A 15,449-nucleotide genomic window follows, 5' to 3' on the forward strand; every position below is an offset into this window, starting at 1 on the left:
GTCCCGAAGAGGCCCGGAAGCCCATGGGCAGCCCGAGGCCCCCGCGCCCCCGCCCCCGCCGCCCTTTAAGCAGAGGGTGAGTCCTGCGCCCCGCGGGCGGAGGTTCCCATAAAGTCGGAACGCCCATCGCAGAGAAAGTTTGGTCTGCTCTCTGCCGCTCGGTCCCCGCCGCCTGGGCGACCCCTCTCCCCGCGGCAGGCGCGGGCGGGGAGATGGCTGCGGGCTGGGCGACCGGCGCGGGCGCCTCCCGGCGCAAAGGGGCGCCGCGCGCGTAGCCGCCGCCACGCTGCCCTCCAGCCGGCTGCTGTGCTGAGCCCCGGCAGCCGGCGAAGGCGGACGCCCAGAGGGCCAGGAGGCGGCGGCGTCAGCGGCCCGAGGGTCCGTATGGCCGCTCCCCGCCGGCCGGTACTGTGCGCCACCGAGCTCGCCGGCGGCGCCTCGGGCTCGGGGCGGCTCTGAGCCGCGCCGCCTGCGGGGATCGACCTAGCTGTTCCGCGGAGCCGCGGGCAGGAACCGAGGACCAGGAGGCGGCGGCGGCGGCAGCGGCTCTTCCTCCCAGAGGGCGATGTGGCCGGCAGGTGCGGGCACCAGGCTGCCCTGTCCCCGGGACTCCGCGCTCCGGCGGGCGGCTTTCTCTGGGAACCTCACCGCCCTGCCTTCTCACCTCGTGCCCGCCGGCCGAAGCGTCCGGGTCTTCATCAGCGCCAACCCTGAAGGTAAGTCCCTCGCTCAGATCTGTCAGTCAGTCCTGTCCGTCCGCGCGCCGGGAGCCCGACAGTGTCCGCGGCACAGCCGGGGGCGCCGTGCGTGCCCGGCTCTCCCTTCCTCCAGCTGAAGCCGCGGCTGCCCCGAGCGCGTGGGAATTTCATTTGAATCACTGATGTTCTCCCCTTGCTCAGCCCCTCTGCCCGCTGACTTCCCCTAGGACACCCAGGCTCGCGCCGCCCGCCCAGGTTACTCCTTCAGGTCGAGCTAAGAAACGTCCGAGGCAGTAGCAGACGCTTCTGGAAGCTCCATCCTGCCACTACCGCCACCCTTTCTTTGAGCGCGTTCCTTCTCCGGGGTTACCGTAAACGCAAGTAGTAGTTACCCCTCGCTCCCGGCTCCGCTTCAGGCTCCTGAATGAGGGCTCCCTCCTTTGCTACTTGTTCCCGCCCGGGCGAAGTGAGCCTGGGGTTCCCTGAGACTCGCCGCTTGCGAGCGCGATGGTGCCTTTTGCTTTGGAGCGCAAAGGAATCCTTTGTAAACCGAAGGCCCGCGGGGGTTGGGAGGAAACACGCGGTGAGGCCTCGGGATGGATGGGCGCTCGCTCTGTCGGGCGCTGGCTTTTTGGTGGAGCGCTCGGGATGAGCTCATCTCCACATTTGGACCCCGGGCTTGATTTCCCGGCCTACTCAGTCGTGTACCTGCTCAGGGCTGGGCACCTGGGAGGCGCAAAACGCAAACTTGTTGATTTATTGCATTCACAAATCACAGCGGCTGGGCGCTGGGGGGGTCGTTTCTCTCTCTCTCTCTTTTTTTTTTCTCAACACTGCTTTTGAGTTCTAGGACTGAATGTTAACCTTCGTTACTAGTAAGGCAAAGTAGGATGTATTTGACTTAAGCTGGATAAAACTGCAGGAATTGCTCTTTTCTAGAAAAAGTAACTGTTCGGTCATAAGATAAATTTGTAGGAGACTTTTTTATGCGCTGTAACAAGCCTTGAGTCTGACAAAAAAAGTAAAAGGAAAAGTTAACAATCATTGGAGAGAGTCCTTTGAAAACCCAAGACTGGTTGCTTATGAAAAAGCACTTAGGACTAACAAAAATAACTTTCTAAAATAGTTGTAAAAAAAAGAAAAAGCAGAAACGTCAGGTAAAGTTTACATTATGACAAGGGGATTAAGGAAAGAAATAGGTAACTCACAGTCATTAGTAATAGAGGGAATGTATACTTTTGAGATGGGGGCACGACTGACCTATAAAGTTTACAGCTCACTTTCACAGAATTTACTACTTTAAGGAGGCATTTAAGAAAGTATTGTGCACGCTTTTAAAAACCTTTTAAAAATCTCAGATATGTCTTCCAGGATTTTAACTTAAATCTGAATAAAGAAAACCGTGGAAATATGCAGCCTATTTAAAGGTTAGGAAAATCTGCAACTTAAGTGTTCAGTGTTCTTTTTTTTTTTTTAATGTTGCTGAAACATTTTTTTAAGTGGTTGAGAGAATTGTGTTAGAAAATGTTTAGTCTTAAAATTTTCAATTCTTCTAAGCTTAAAAGAAATCTCATGAGAAGTGTTTAAGTCTGCTGATGTAGAGCTAAATGACTGTTTTTCTTTAAACATGTTGCTTCTAAAGTACTGTGAAAATTTTGTTGATATAATCAGTAGTTAGTTCCTTTAAATTTGTGTTTCCTTTAAATAAAAACCAATGATCGTGAGTTTATGTTAAGTCAGCTTAATATTGAATTCATATTTAAGATTAATGTCATTTTTCTTAAGCTTGTACATGCAATTCTTCAAATTTTCTAGTTCTGAAAAGCTTTACCATATATTACTCTTTGGAAAGCAAACGGGAGGAGGGAGCCGTGACCCTTTCGTGTCTCCTAGTCACTGTTTGAGCTGTAGAGCTTGCACATTGATCTGAAAGGGCCAGAAATGTGACTTCTACCTCAGAAGTTGTAATAGGGGGCAGCATCTCAAATTTTATCCACATTGGAGAGCCGAGGGTATACTGAATAGAAAAGACAGAGATGGGTATTTTTCTGGACTTGTGCATGAAACCTTGCAGCCTTGGTAAATGCTCTATCAGGGGCAGCATTTGTCCACCAAGTTTTTATGGATGCAGTTCAGGAAGCAAATGGTTGTGTTTCGGTTCAATCCAATCTTAGATTCTTGGCCAATACTCAAGAGCCTCTTCACTGTCCAGTTAAGACAAAGAACATTATCTCATGCTTTTCTTTACAAGTGGAAATCAATTGATGCTCTAAATAAAAGCTTTGTGTTGAACTCAGAGCAATATGTTTAAGAATCCAGCAAGGGTCTCCCTTAGATTATTAATAGGTCTTGGCTTTAAAAAGCTTGTGTGGACTTTACCCATCAGCAATAAAGGTAACTTATGTCTTTCAAATGGAAAAATTACTTTCCCATATGTTAGCCCATTCAGTATTTTAATTTGGATTTCCATTGTCCAAACCTGTGAGGCTGCTGGGCCAGGGGCTGTTCTGTGGTACAGAGGAGACTAAGGCTGCGCCCGGTTAAGCTCCTCGTCCGCACTCCTGTGCCAGAGTGAAACCAGATAGGAGCCTTCAGGGGACTCAGAACCTCTCTCCTGATCCTCTGGCCCAGCCTCGGTTCAGGCCAGATTTCTGTGAAGTCTCTTATCCCCACTGGACAAGACAGGTCAGCTGGATCTAGTGGAGGAGAGTTCTCCTCATTCTTGAATCCGGACAGCCAAAGCTGAGTAGCAGGAAGGGAACGTGGCTGGCTGCCCTGACCCGCTGCACCTGCATCGAAAGGTGGTATTAAGGGCATTCAAGGAAATTTCAGAATGTTCTGGACTCTAATGGACTTGTTCCTATCTGTAAGTATGTCTGCATCTGACCAGTCCCCACCACATAAAAGACCCTGGAGAAATATCCCGTGTGGAGGAGGGAATCGCATTGTGCCAGATTCTCTGACACAGATAGGCCTTGGACTTCATCTAGTCCCACCTCCCACCCAACGTAGAAATTCCATCTGTGGCATCTGTATTAATCCTTGGAAGTCTTGTAGTCACTTAGCCACTGTCTCTCTGCCAGAATGGCACTTACACCTCCTTGGAACAATGATTCTAAAACACATATAAAATCTTCCACTGTGATTAGCCTGAATTGTGCATGAATATGCAGAAGAGAGGAGCCAGCACAATTCTCTCCCTATGTTGAAATTCACAGAGGCCTAATAGGTAATCTCTTTGCCTCAATTCTTAACCGGTTTAGAACAAAGTCAGTCTTAGCTTGGGCTACTGCAACAAAATACCATAGACCAAGTAGCTTCAGCAACAGACCTGTATTTCTCACAGTTCTGGAGGCTGTCCAAGGTCAAGGTGCTGGCAGGTTTGGTTCCTGGTAAGGGACCTCTTTCTGGTTTTCAGGTGACCATCTTCTTACAATGTCCTCACAGGGCAGAGAACACAAACTCTCGTCTTTTTTCTTTAAAAGGGATGCTAATCCCATAATGGAAGCCCCACCCTAAAGACCTCCTCTAAACCTCATCAAACCTAATTACCTCCCACAGGACCCACCTCTAAATACCATCACATTAGCTGTTAGGGCTTCAACGTATGAGTGGAGGAGGGGCAGAAACATTAAGTCCATAACATTCTGCCCTTGCCCACCCCCAACAAATTCATGTCCTTATTGCATGCCGATTATATTCATTCCATCCCAACAACTCCAAAATTCTTGACCAGCATCAACTCTAAAGTCTATAGCCCAAAGTCTCATCTAAATACAATCTAAATTAGATATGGGTGAAACTCCAGATATGATTTATCCTAAGGCAGAATTCCTTTCCTGCTGTGAACCTGTGAAACCAGGAAAGTTGTGTGCTTCCAAAATGGAATGGTGGGGCAGGCAGAGGATTAGCATTCTCATTCCAAAGGAAGATGAAGGATGCCAAGTAAGTTGGCAAGCCTGGGTGGCTCAGTCAGTTAAGGGTCTTCCTTTGGCTCAGGTCATGATACCAGGGTTCTGGGATCAGCCTGGTATCTGGCTCCCTGTTCAGCGGGGAGCCCACTTCTCCCTCTGCCTCTCCCCCTGCTTGTGCTCTCTCATTCTAATAAATAAATAAAATCTTTAAAAAAAAAAAAAAAGATTAAGGGTCCCAAGTAAGTTTAAAACCCAGCAAGGCAAATACCATTAGGTCTTAAGGCTCTTGGAATAATCCTCTTGGGTTTGAAGCTCTGCCTTCCACACCCCCTGGGGTGGCAGCTCCACTTCTGTAACTGGGGGTAAGGAGTTGCCCACCAAGACTCCAGGAGGCCCTGTCCCCAAGGCTTCAGAGCCACACCATCTGCCCTGTTGAAACCTAGGAGATACCTTCCCCCAGTTTGAAACCAAGGAGGCAGCCCTGATGATCTCCGAATCTCCTCTGGAGTCATTCTTCCTTTGTCTTTAAGAATCACACACGTGGGCTCCCTGCTCTGCAGGAAGCCTGCTTCTCCCTCTCCCCTCCCCCTGCTTGTGTTCCCTCTCTCACTCTGTCTCTCTCTGTCAAATAAATAAAATAAAATAAAATAAAAAAGAATCACACACGTGCACAGCTGAACGGCCGAACGCTCTAGTCCTGCAGGATCTAAGAAGTCTGTCAGCCGTCCTTCCTTTGAGCGGGTCTCTGTCTTCCTCAGTTCAGCCAACCTTGTTTCTGCTGGGGTGGTCCATGGTTTACACCCATACTATTTTCCTTATCAAATGGTTGTTCGACCACACCCTTGGTGTTCTTTTCAGACAAGCTTTGCCATTTTTTGTAATAGGGTAAGTTGAGAATTTTCCAGATCTTTAAGTTCTGGTTCCTTTTTGCTTAATTCCTTTCTCAATTCCTCCCCCCACCCCCCACCCCCACAATTTACTATAAGCACTCAGGAGGAAGCAAGCCACCCCTTCATCCAGTTTCATGGCTTACAAGTGCTATCTTGCACAAAACCCTAGAGCACAGTCCAGCTACGTCGTTTACTACTTTACAACCCTCCCCTTTGGTCTGTTGTGCAGTAACACGTTCCTCGTTTGTCTTAGGGGTCACCGCAGTGGCCATATTCTGTTCACAATTTCTCTATTCTCTTAAGAAGATGGAAGCTTTCTCCACAGCTCTCCACCTTTCTTTCTGAGCCCTCCCCAGAATTGCCAATAACCATGTCTTCGTGGCGATCTTGGCATTTCCCAGCACCCACCTCCAGACTCTCCCCATCACCCGGTTCCAAAGCCGTTTCCACACGTTTAGATACTTGTTACAGCAGCACCCACTTCTTGGTACTGAAATCTGTCTTCATTTCCTAGGGTTGCCATAACGTTTACCACAAACTGGGCTTTAAAAAATGGAAATTTATGGTCTCATGATTCTGGAGGCTAGAAGTCCAAAAGCAACGTGTCAACAGGGTCATGCTCCCACTGAAGGCTCTCAGAAAGAATCCTGTCTGGTCTCTTCCTGGCTTCGGGTGGCTCCTGGCTATCCTTGGTGTACCTTGGCTTGTAGCTTTGTCACTCCAGCCTCTTCCTCTGTGGTCACAGGGAGGAAGGTCATGTCCTCATGTGGTAGACATCCCATCATGGGGACCCCACCCTCTTGACCTCATCCATACCTAATTACCTCCCAAAGGTCTTGCCCCACAATACCAGCACTTTCGGGCTGGGGCTTCGACGTGAGTCCATACCGCCGAGTCTATAACAGGTAAGGTCTAAAGTAGAAAGAAGACCAAAATATTGCCTTTATTACTGCTAAAAACTGATGCAGGCCCAGAATCCTTTATCTTTTGGGCCAGATAGGATTTTGGAATTCCAGATTTTTTTAGATTTTAGGAGAAAATGGTGCATCTACTGTTGATTATATAGGGTCCGGGGTAATACCCCATCATCAAATATGAGTATGTCTATGAGGAAATGACTTCCCTCTATATCCGTGTTCTACTTTCTGCAGTGCTGGAAGGGTTTTATCTGCATTGTCCTATATGGTAGCACTAGCTAAATATGGCTCTTGAGCTTTTAAAATGTGGCTGGTATGACTAAGAATCTGAATTTTTAGTAGAGTAACTAAATAGGCACATGCAGCTACTGGGTACTACTGAGTGGAGAAATCAGGACTGTAAGTGGCTTCGTGTCTGGTAAAGTCAGGTTTTGTTGCCAGATAAATTGGGAAAATTTTTTGTTTTCAACACTTTAGGGATTTTGGAAGTGCAGGTAAGGACTGTGGACCTTTTGGGGGGAATATGGCCTTTAACTTTAGGCAAGTAGGGTTTTCCAATACTGAACCTCAGGATTGTGTAAACTTACCCCCTCCTTCCCCAGTCACTGTCAGCAACGGACAGGTCATAAACCTGCCCCTTCCCCCACCCGGTGGACAGAGTTGACCCTTTTACAATTTAAGACATGGAGGAGCAGAGGAGAATGACAGGTTCACTTACAAGAGAGAATGAAGGGGCTGGGCTATTTGTGTTCAGATTTTCCTTCCAAATGCATCCATCCGATTAAGACACTTCTCCCCTGAGGAGTAAGTAATGGCCCTGTCCAGGGCTACTGTGCTAGTGGATCGCCCTCTGTGTGTTGGGAGACATTGGAGGAAAAGATACTTCCCAACACCTATTTTTTTGTGCATTTCCCGCCCACTCAGATTTATGTACCCCTCATCTTTTTGAGAATCGTGCACGTTTGTCCACAGTATTAATGATCAGATGCTTTGTCCCTTTCCACTTAGACTTTGTACTCTGCATGTCTCTGTATCTTCCTGGACTCTCTTCTCCATATCTTTGGGGTCTTAGTAGGAAAGCTTGTTCTCCAGTTTGGCACAAGCCACAGTAAAGAGAGAAGGATTTTTCCCTACCTTGCTGCAACCAGTGTTTATTTTACTTTTACTTTAGCTTGTGCTCCCAGGCAAGAAAGAGGCAGAAAGATGGGCATCAAGAAATGCACATGAGAGCTATGAAAATTCCTTACCCTGGTTCTTCTTACCTTCCCTACAGTGCTAATTATTTCAAAGGCTCCTTGTTTTTTTCATTGTTTTTGTGAGTAATCGGAAAAAATACAGTTAACACAGCAAAATCATACCTCTGTGTGTGTGTGTGTGTATTACACACAGCTGTTTGATGCCTCAGAAACATCTTTTAAGAGTTAAGAGCCTTACAGAAGAACATACTGAACCGCTATTTTACGATAAATGCGATAGAACATTTACAGCGTGTTCTAAAATTTTAGTGGTTGTATCTTCAAGTCCTTGAGCAAATGTTATTCAGGCAGGGGAGAATGTTAGATAGAAGTACAGACTCGAGAGCCGGCCCGCCTGGGTTTGCATCCTCAGTCCACCATTTAATGCTGTGATTCTTTAGCAAATTGCTTAATCACTTTGTTCTCAGTTTTCTAATCTGTAGAAGAGGACAGCAGTACTGCCTGCCTTGCAGGGTTATTGAATAAATAAGTTAATGCGAAGCACTTAGAACAGTGCTGGGCACGGAGCAAACATGAAATCAGTGTTTGTAATTATTACCCTTATTATCTTCATTACCAGTTTCCGCTGTGATCCAGACACTGTGCAAGTATGGGTAGAGAAATCTAAAAAGGCATTTCCTGCCCTCGAGGAATGCAGTTCATAGATGCATATCAGATAAAACTCCATAGTAAAACAAAAACCACTCCAGGTACTTCAGGGAACCCAGCAGTCCCAGAAACCATCGTAAGGATCCAATGAGTGAAAGGGTCACCACTGCACATTTAGGTCCCCTTGCCAAAGCTGTCACCTAGAGGGCAGGAAACTGTAGAAGCCACGGCCAGTTATCCTAGCTGCTCACTGTGTAGTTGGCCGGTTTCTGCAAACACGCCCATCTGCTGAAACCACATGGTGGCCAGCACAGCTCACGGCAGCAGAACATGCCCCGTCCCCTTGTTGTGCACACGTCATGCATGTACACTCCCCTGGCAGAACCAGAACGGCACGCGGACCCTTGCAGCAAGTAAGTCAGCGAACTTCCAGACTTCCCGCCCTTGCCCACAGGGAGAGAATGAAAGGAAGTGCTACTGGATACTCAGCACGGAGAAAAGAGTATCTAGTCCAGGGGGAAGCAGGCAGGTTGACTGGTTCAACCAGGAAATGTTCATGAAGCACCTCCTCCATCGGGAGGGCTGTTCTGGTCCTTAGCATACAGCAGCAACAAAACAGGCACGTCTGTTCTCGTGCGGTTTACATAAATAATCTATGTGATGAGCACCAGGCTGAAGATATGAGCAGGGCATTAGAGACACTGAGGAGGAGTGAGCCAGCGTGGAGCTCAGAAGGCGGGTTGGGAGGGCTCCCCAGAGCAGCAAATAGAGAGCCAGGGTGTAAACACTCTCCTCCACGGTAATCAAATAGGAGGCAAAGCAATGATGAGATCTCTGCAGGGAATAGAAAGAGGTTATCATCATTATTCAATGAAGAGTTTTTATCCCTTTGGATAAGAGAGTCGAGCGAATGTCTTGAGGTGATACTGTCGCTTTTCCCTTAAAGGTGCCTCATTTAGAATGACATTTAAAAGAAAGCCAGGGTTGGAGTACATAGTACACTCTATAAATAGATTGTGAGTTTATGGTTTGGTAAACCATCCACAACTCTTTTTTTAAAATTCTCGTCACACTGTTGCAATGACACCATTTGCTGTTTTAAAGGGTGTGTGGCAAGTTTGTATTTTATTTGTTTCAGTTGTCTACTGCTGTGTATCAGCCCACCCCAAAACTTAGTGCCTTAAAACAACAATGATCCATCATTTCTCACAGTTCTATGCCTGCCTGGGAATCCAGGCAGGGCTTGGCCTGCAGAAGACAGGTAGCTCTGTCCCACTGAGCCTTTGGCCGGAGTCACTCACTTGACTGCGTTCGGCTAGGCCTGGGTGGAACTGGGCTAGAAGGTCCAAGAAGGCTTCACGCCTGTGTCTGGCTCCTCAAGGCTCCTCCATGAGGGCCTGCTCTCCAGCTTTTCTCATCATTCAGGAGTCTAGCCCAGGATTCCTTCTAGGGGATTAGCAACCCTAGAGAAAGGAAATGGCAGCTAACAGGGCTCTTAAGGCCCTGGAAGTCCCAGGATGCCATTCTCACTGTGTTCTGTTTATGCAAGTCATAGGCTAGCCTAGATTCAGAGGGAGGAGAAATAGACCCTATTTCTTCATATGAGGAGAGGCAGGTGCATGGGGGTGGGGGGCAGGGTAGGAATTAATGGTAGCCAACTTTGAAAGCTACCTAAACCTCGATTATATTGTGTGGTTTCTTTAGCCTGTCTTTGTCATAATTAGGTTAAATGAGAAAATGCATGAAAAGTGAGTAAACTAGTGGTCTGGCACATAGCAAGTGCCCAACAGTGTTAATCCTCCACAATATGGAGGATTGGCAGTGACTCCATAGGGAGTACTCTTCTAGAACCTTCCAAATTCTAACCTGAGAAAAACCAGAGTCTACGAATAGAAGAATGCTTTTGTGCTTCCTAATACTGAACACCAGGATGAGACATTCTTCTATGCACACTCTGGCAGTGATGGGCCTCCAAGGGGCCTGCCCCTTAAAACATTGAGCCTGGAGAAGAGAGCATGACATACACGCTGTGTGGACAGGTCATTTCCTGGGGGAAGGAACAAGCAGGTGGGCTGAGCTTGCCTGGTTTATTTTTCCCATATTTTCAGTCAAATAGTCACCCCTTATTTGACTGAAGGGTAGGAAGGAGGTAAAAGGAGTCTGGGAGGCTCATGCTTTAGAAGAAACCTCCAGTTATTTACCTATTTCAGTTTTAACATTTGTACACAGTGGGATCCTTTAATTACCCAGGATCATTTAAATTGGATATCTAGCTTGACATATCCCAAATTCTGTCACAGCCAATATCTAACACAAGAGAAGACCATAGGCTAGAAAGTGTGACACACTTTGTATATAATAGCAGGAACTATATCAACTATCAGGATCAGATACTTTTATAAGGTAAGTGCTTTGCATGCCTTGGGAAAAGTCACTTCATCTCTCTAGAAATAGTAAGCTGTTTTAAACCACTAAGTTTTGACAGTGGGTAGTTTGATATGCAACAGGAGACAGCTGGAAAAAATAAAGTACGCACTCATAAACACCTTTTAAAATGGCAAGTGATACAATTCCTACAGTGTAACAGGAACTCACCTACAAGGTAATTGGGCCTGATAAAGTAGGCTCAAAGTTCTTTTTAACCCAAAACATTCTTTTAAGTTTTGCCCTTAATGGTCATATGATTTAAATCAAAGTAAAACCTGTAAGTGGTTCAACAGTATACATACGGGCTAAGTTACGGACGATCAATCTAGAAGAAAGTCTGGTGCTACTAACTTAAAGACAGACACTTTCGTATTGCTTCTTCAAAGCTTCGTCTTTCATCCTATTTTTTTTTATTGAAATCAAACAGGATTTATTCTGCAAATTAAAGTAAGTAGGCTAATGTAGAATTAGAAAAAGGATCTGTGGCAGAAAGTTAATAAAAGGATAGAAACTACAGCTTTGGATGCAATTCAAAGGGAATACTACCCACTTCTAATGAAATGCTTCCTGGAAATCTCATTTTCAATCCAAAATATTTCCTAGGCTTACAACATGGGTACACTTAAAACAAAGAGCAAAGCCCAGATGTCAGGTGTCTTATTCGAGGAGTGATTACAGAATCTAACAGAAATGAAACCACAAAATTAAAAGGATATCTTTCATAATGGTTAATCTGATCCAGTATGGATGGTGTCAGAGAGAGTCTTGCCACTGAATAGATTTCCTTCCAAGTTCATTCTAAGCACAGGCAGTATTTATGAGATACCCATTGTGTACAGCTGAACTCCTCTAACTGGTCACTGTGGGGAGTGCCAGAGGACGTAAGAGATACATACTGTCTTCATTCTTTAAACTCCTGCTGCCAGGAGGCAGGACAGACACAGCTACCAGAAACACACTGTGGCTGCGGGAGGGGGTGTTTGACCACAGGCCACTTGGAGTAATTGGAATCCCACTGTGGTGTCCGACAGCCCACTCGGGCACCAGCTGGTTAAACTTAGGCAAAAGTGAAAGACCAGGATGTGTCAAAGCTAAGAAGTAGACCTCTCTGCTGTAGTGGAGTGGCTGGTGGGGGAACTGGGCCAGCTGTCAGTGATGAGAAGAAGTCTAGATCCAAGAGAGAGGCACCGTTTTGGAAGAGAAAGCATTTGTTACCAAAGAGTCTGAGCAAAGAAGCATCATGAGCACATGGATGCTGAAATTTAATTTCCTCGAGTGTCAGAATAACTCAGGAGCTTACTCAGATAATAACTGGAGGGGTTTGGGCATGTGGAAAGCATGAAGGTGAAAGGAGAGTTTGGGCCCAAGACTGCCATCCTGAGATAAAGGAGTGTGTGGGGAGGAGAAGGGGTAGCAGGAAGCATCTGGCAAAATCAAGGCAGGAGCCCAGCCCCTCGGCGTAAGGTGGGACGGAGGTTCTGGGACAAGGTGCAGGCTACTGTTGGGACTGGAACCCAAGGCCAGGGTCACACCTGCTGCCTTAGTGATCTGACCCTGAGTCACAGAGGGGTGGGAAAATAGGAAATAGGAAAGTAATAGGAAACATTTCCTGGCTGAGAATAGCCAGCACTGCAGGTGGCAGGAAGTGTGGTTCTGGATATCTCAGAGAAAAGATGCAGGGGCTAGGCAGCAGGAAGCCTTATTCAATAAAAACAAGGAATTCAAAACTGTGCTCGAGAGATTAGAAAGACTTGATTGTCCTAGGTGAAGATGATGAGGTGTTCCAGAGAGAGGGAATAGGATCTATCCTGGAAGTCGAGTTATTCTCATTGCTTAATCATTAGCGGCCAACTGAAATATTTTGAAGCCACAAATGCGTTGGGGCCACATCCATGCTCAGTGGGAAAGAGAGTGGAGATTGATTAATAATGTCTGCTGTGGGTGAGGAATGGGGTGTGTCCTTGTTTGTGCAGTGAATTTGCAACTGTGAACTATAGCTTTGGATGCAATTCAAAGGGAATAATACCCACTTCTAATGAAATGCTTCCTGGAAATCTCAGGTGGATGGGGGGGGGGGGGGGGCGCGACGACAAACCAAAGGCTTTTGTTTTGGTTCTTTTGGCCAAAGCAAAGAGGACAAGCCAGAGTGAATAAGAGTGCCCAAGAAATAGCAGGTGAGAAATTTTCTTGACCAAATGACAGAACTGGTAGAATTACCGTGTTCTAAAGGAGGAAAAGTGTGTTGCAACTGTAAAATAAACCGAAAATCTACTTGCATCTTGGTAGAACCTGCATACTAGTTAATTGCTTAGCAAAGGGTATAGCTTCAAGCAGAGGATCTCACTCAGTTGACAGTGTTCTAGAAAATTCTCTAATTAAAACGGAATTCAGGGCCACCTGGGTGGCTCAGTCAGTTGATCATCAGACTCGGTTTTGACTCAGGTCATGATCTCAGGTTCCTGGGATAGAGTGCCGTGTCAGGCTCAGCACAGAGTCTGCTTGTCCTTCTCCCTCTTCTCCTTCCTCCACCTCAGCGACCGCACGTGCTCTCTAATAGAATCTTTAAAAAAAAAAAAAAGGAATTCAGAAACTACTGTAGTCACTGTGATAAAAAGCGATGAAGTTAATCAAAGATATCAAACGTTAAAAGAAAAGAGAAAATCTGCTGAGAACTCTAGAAAGACATGAAAATAAAGTTCCCTTTTAAGCCAGGGTCTCTATTCCAAAGCCTGAATAATCCATATGGAGAAGCAATTGCAGTAACAATAAGGAGAATACGTAGGAAAAATGGGAAAAGACCCAGACGAGGGTTTGCTGTTCGGGGGCATTCATCTGCAAAGTCCTGGGGAATGAAAGTATTCATAAGGTGGGAATTTCACAATTTAATGAAGTCACTGTTGAACCTGAAATCTTATAAGGTGTGGAGAGTTTTGTCACATGGCCCTTAAGTTTTTTTGGCACACATCCCACCAAGAGGTGAAATCCATGACTTTTCTCCTTGAATCTGGGCTCTCCAACTGTTGTTGGCCAATAGAATAGGGAAGAAATGGTACAGCACCGGTCTCTGGGCCCAGGCTTTTAGAAATTGACCACTTCCACTTTCTGGTTTTGGAAGCACTTGTTCTTTAGAACCCAGGCACCCCGTGGAGAAGCCCCTGTGAGAGAAGCAAACAGCCAGCGCAACCTTGCCAGCGAGGAGGATGCACTGTGTAGGAAGTGGATTTCTGCCCACGTGTGGAGCTCTCCCAGCTGAGGCAGAGACTAACTAGCCTTCCCCACTGACCCCTGCCAAAATTGCAGATTCAAGGGGAAGGTGAATGTTGTTGTTTTCAGCCAATGATTTCGATTTGTTATGCAGGCAAAAGAGAAATCAAATTAATAAAATAAAACAAATGCATGCTAGTGTGTACTGGCTAAGATGAAAGAACTTGGGGACTAGGGTTGGTTTTGAACCCCAGGATTTGTTATAAATTTGTGTGAAATACTTAATCTCCTCAAGCTTCATTGTCCCTTCTGACAGTTGGACATAGTAATAACTACCTTACAAGGTTATTGTGGGAAATGTATGAAATACGCAAGCACCTAAAACAATGCCTGAAAGATAGCAAGGACTCAAAAGTTCTAGATCAGAATTTGTTAAAAGCCCTAGAAGAGAAGAGGTATAAGGGTTTCAAGGGAATGAGAATTACTTGAATAACTTCTTTTTTTGTAAATCATGGCATGAAATGGTCATTATTCCCAGATGATGCCATCCACATAATCATGTATGCTTTTAGCTAGAGGGGACTATATAAAAACACCATTTTTAAATGATGGTTTAACATATAAATACAAAGTCAGCCCATATTATAAGGTATTAAGTTAATAAGTTCCATCTCTAAAGAATAGAGCAGAACTACATGCTTTTTAAAAATTAGCCCCCAACACTCTTAAAACCATGGATAACAAGCAGATTTCAATAAAATGACATTCAGACAGATTAAAAAGATAGCATTTCCACCTTTTAATGTAAGGTGTGCTCTAATCTTATACTAAAAACCATAATTTCTTTCACACATAAAGAATCCCTTTAATGTTGCTTTAAATCTACATAAAGTCTTGTCATTTTTCCAACTCCTGTTAAACTGAGGAACAGTTTGCTACAATGTTTCAAAGTGCATGCGGTATCCACATTCACGTGAGCATTCACGTGAGAAGGACCACTCTTCATAAAAATGAACAGCCCCCTTTAGGGAGGATTTCAGTACTCCCTAAGGGGAGTATTAAATCCCATGTATGATTGAAAACTATTTCATTCCACGTGGCCATTATGGTAGAATGGCCAGCTCTTATTATATAAGTTGGTAATTCTTACTGCATGCATGGAATGGTCATTATAAGCCCACATTATACTGAGCAAACAATCTAGGTATTCCTGAAAGAAAGAAACAGAAAATAATAATTGGATATTGGTGTTTGGGGTGGAGGAGGGTAGAGAGGAGATGTGAAGAGATGGAAGGAGATGGGTCTCTTGACTGAGTCTGTGCAAGGTCCGGGATAGGAGGATGACAGCTTGAATCTGGAAAGGGCTAATCCTTCATTTGTTCCTTGATTCTGCTTTGCAGATCTCAGACTAGAATGGAATGAGGGAAAAGGCTCCGGAATCGAGGAGTTTTGAAACAAAACAGTTTTGTTTCTCAAGTTTGGAGTTTGGTTATAGTAGAAAATAGATATTTAGGGACTCTGGTCCCTCTGGGGACAGGGAAGCCAGCATGCTGAG

General features: G+C 45.6%; 1 protein-coding gene across 2 annotated transcripts in view; it reads left to right on the top strand.

The window, feature by feature from the left end:
* Positions 1-304: 304 nt before the first annotated feature.
* NWD2 (NACHT and WD repeat domain containing 2) overlaps positions 305-15,449 on the top strand; it is a 183,992-nt gene continuing 168,847 nt past the window's right edge. The window contains exon 1 of one of the 2 annotated variants that reach the window (XM_032400164.1): positions 305-716. In XM_032400164.1, coding sequence (XP_032256055.1) covers positions 566-716 — 151 coding nt within the window. In that variant the 5' untranslated portion in view covers positions 305-565. Of the gene's footprint in view, positions 2,126-15,449 lie in introns of both variants that reach the window. The other variant, XM_032400165.1, reaches the window with a different exon arrangement.

The sequence above is a fragment of the Phoca vitulina genome, unplaced genomic scaffold, assembly GCF_004348235.1.
Source record: "Phoca vitulina isolate PV1807 unplaced genomic scaffold, GSC_HSeal_1.0 scaffold3, whole genome shotgun sequence".
NCBI classification, from domain to species: Eukaryota; Metazoa; Chordata; class Mammalia; order Carnivora; family Phocidae; genus Phoca; species Phoca vitulina.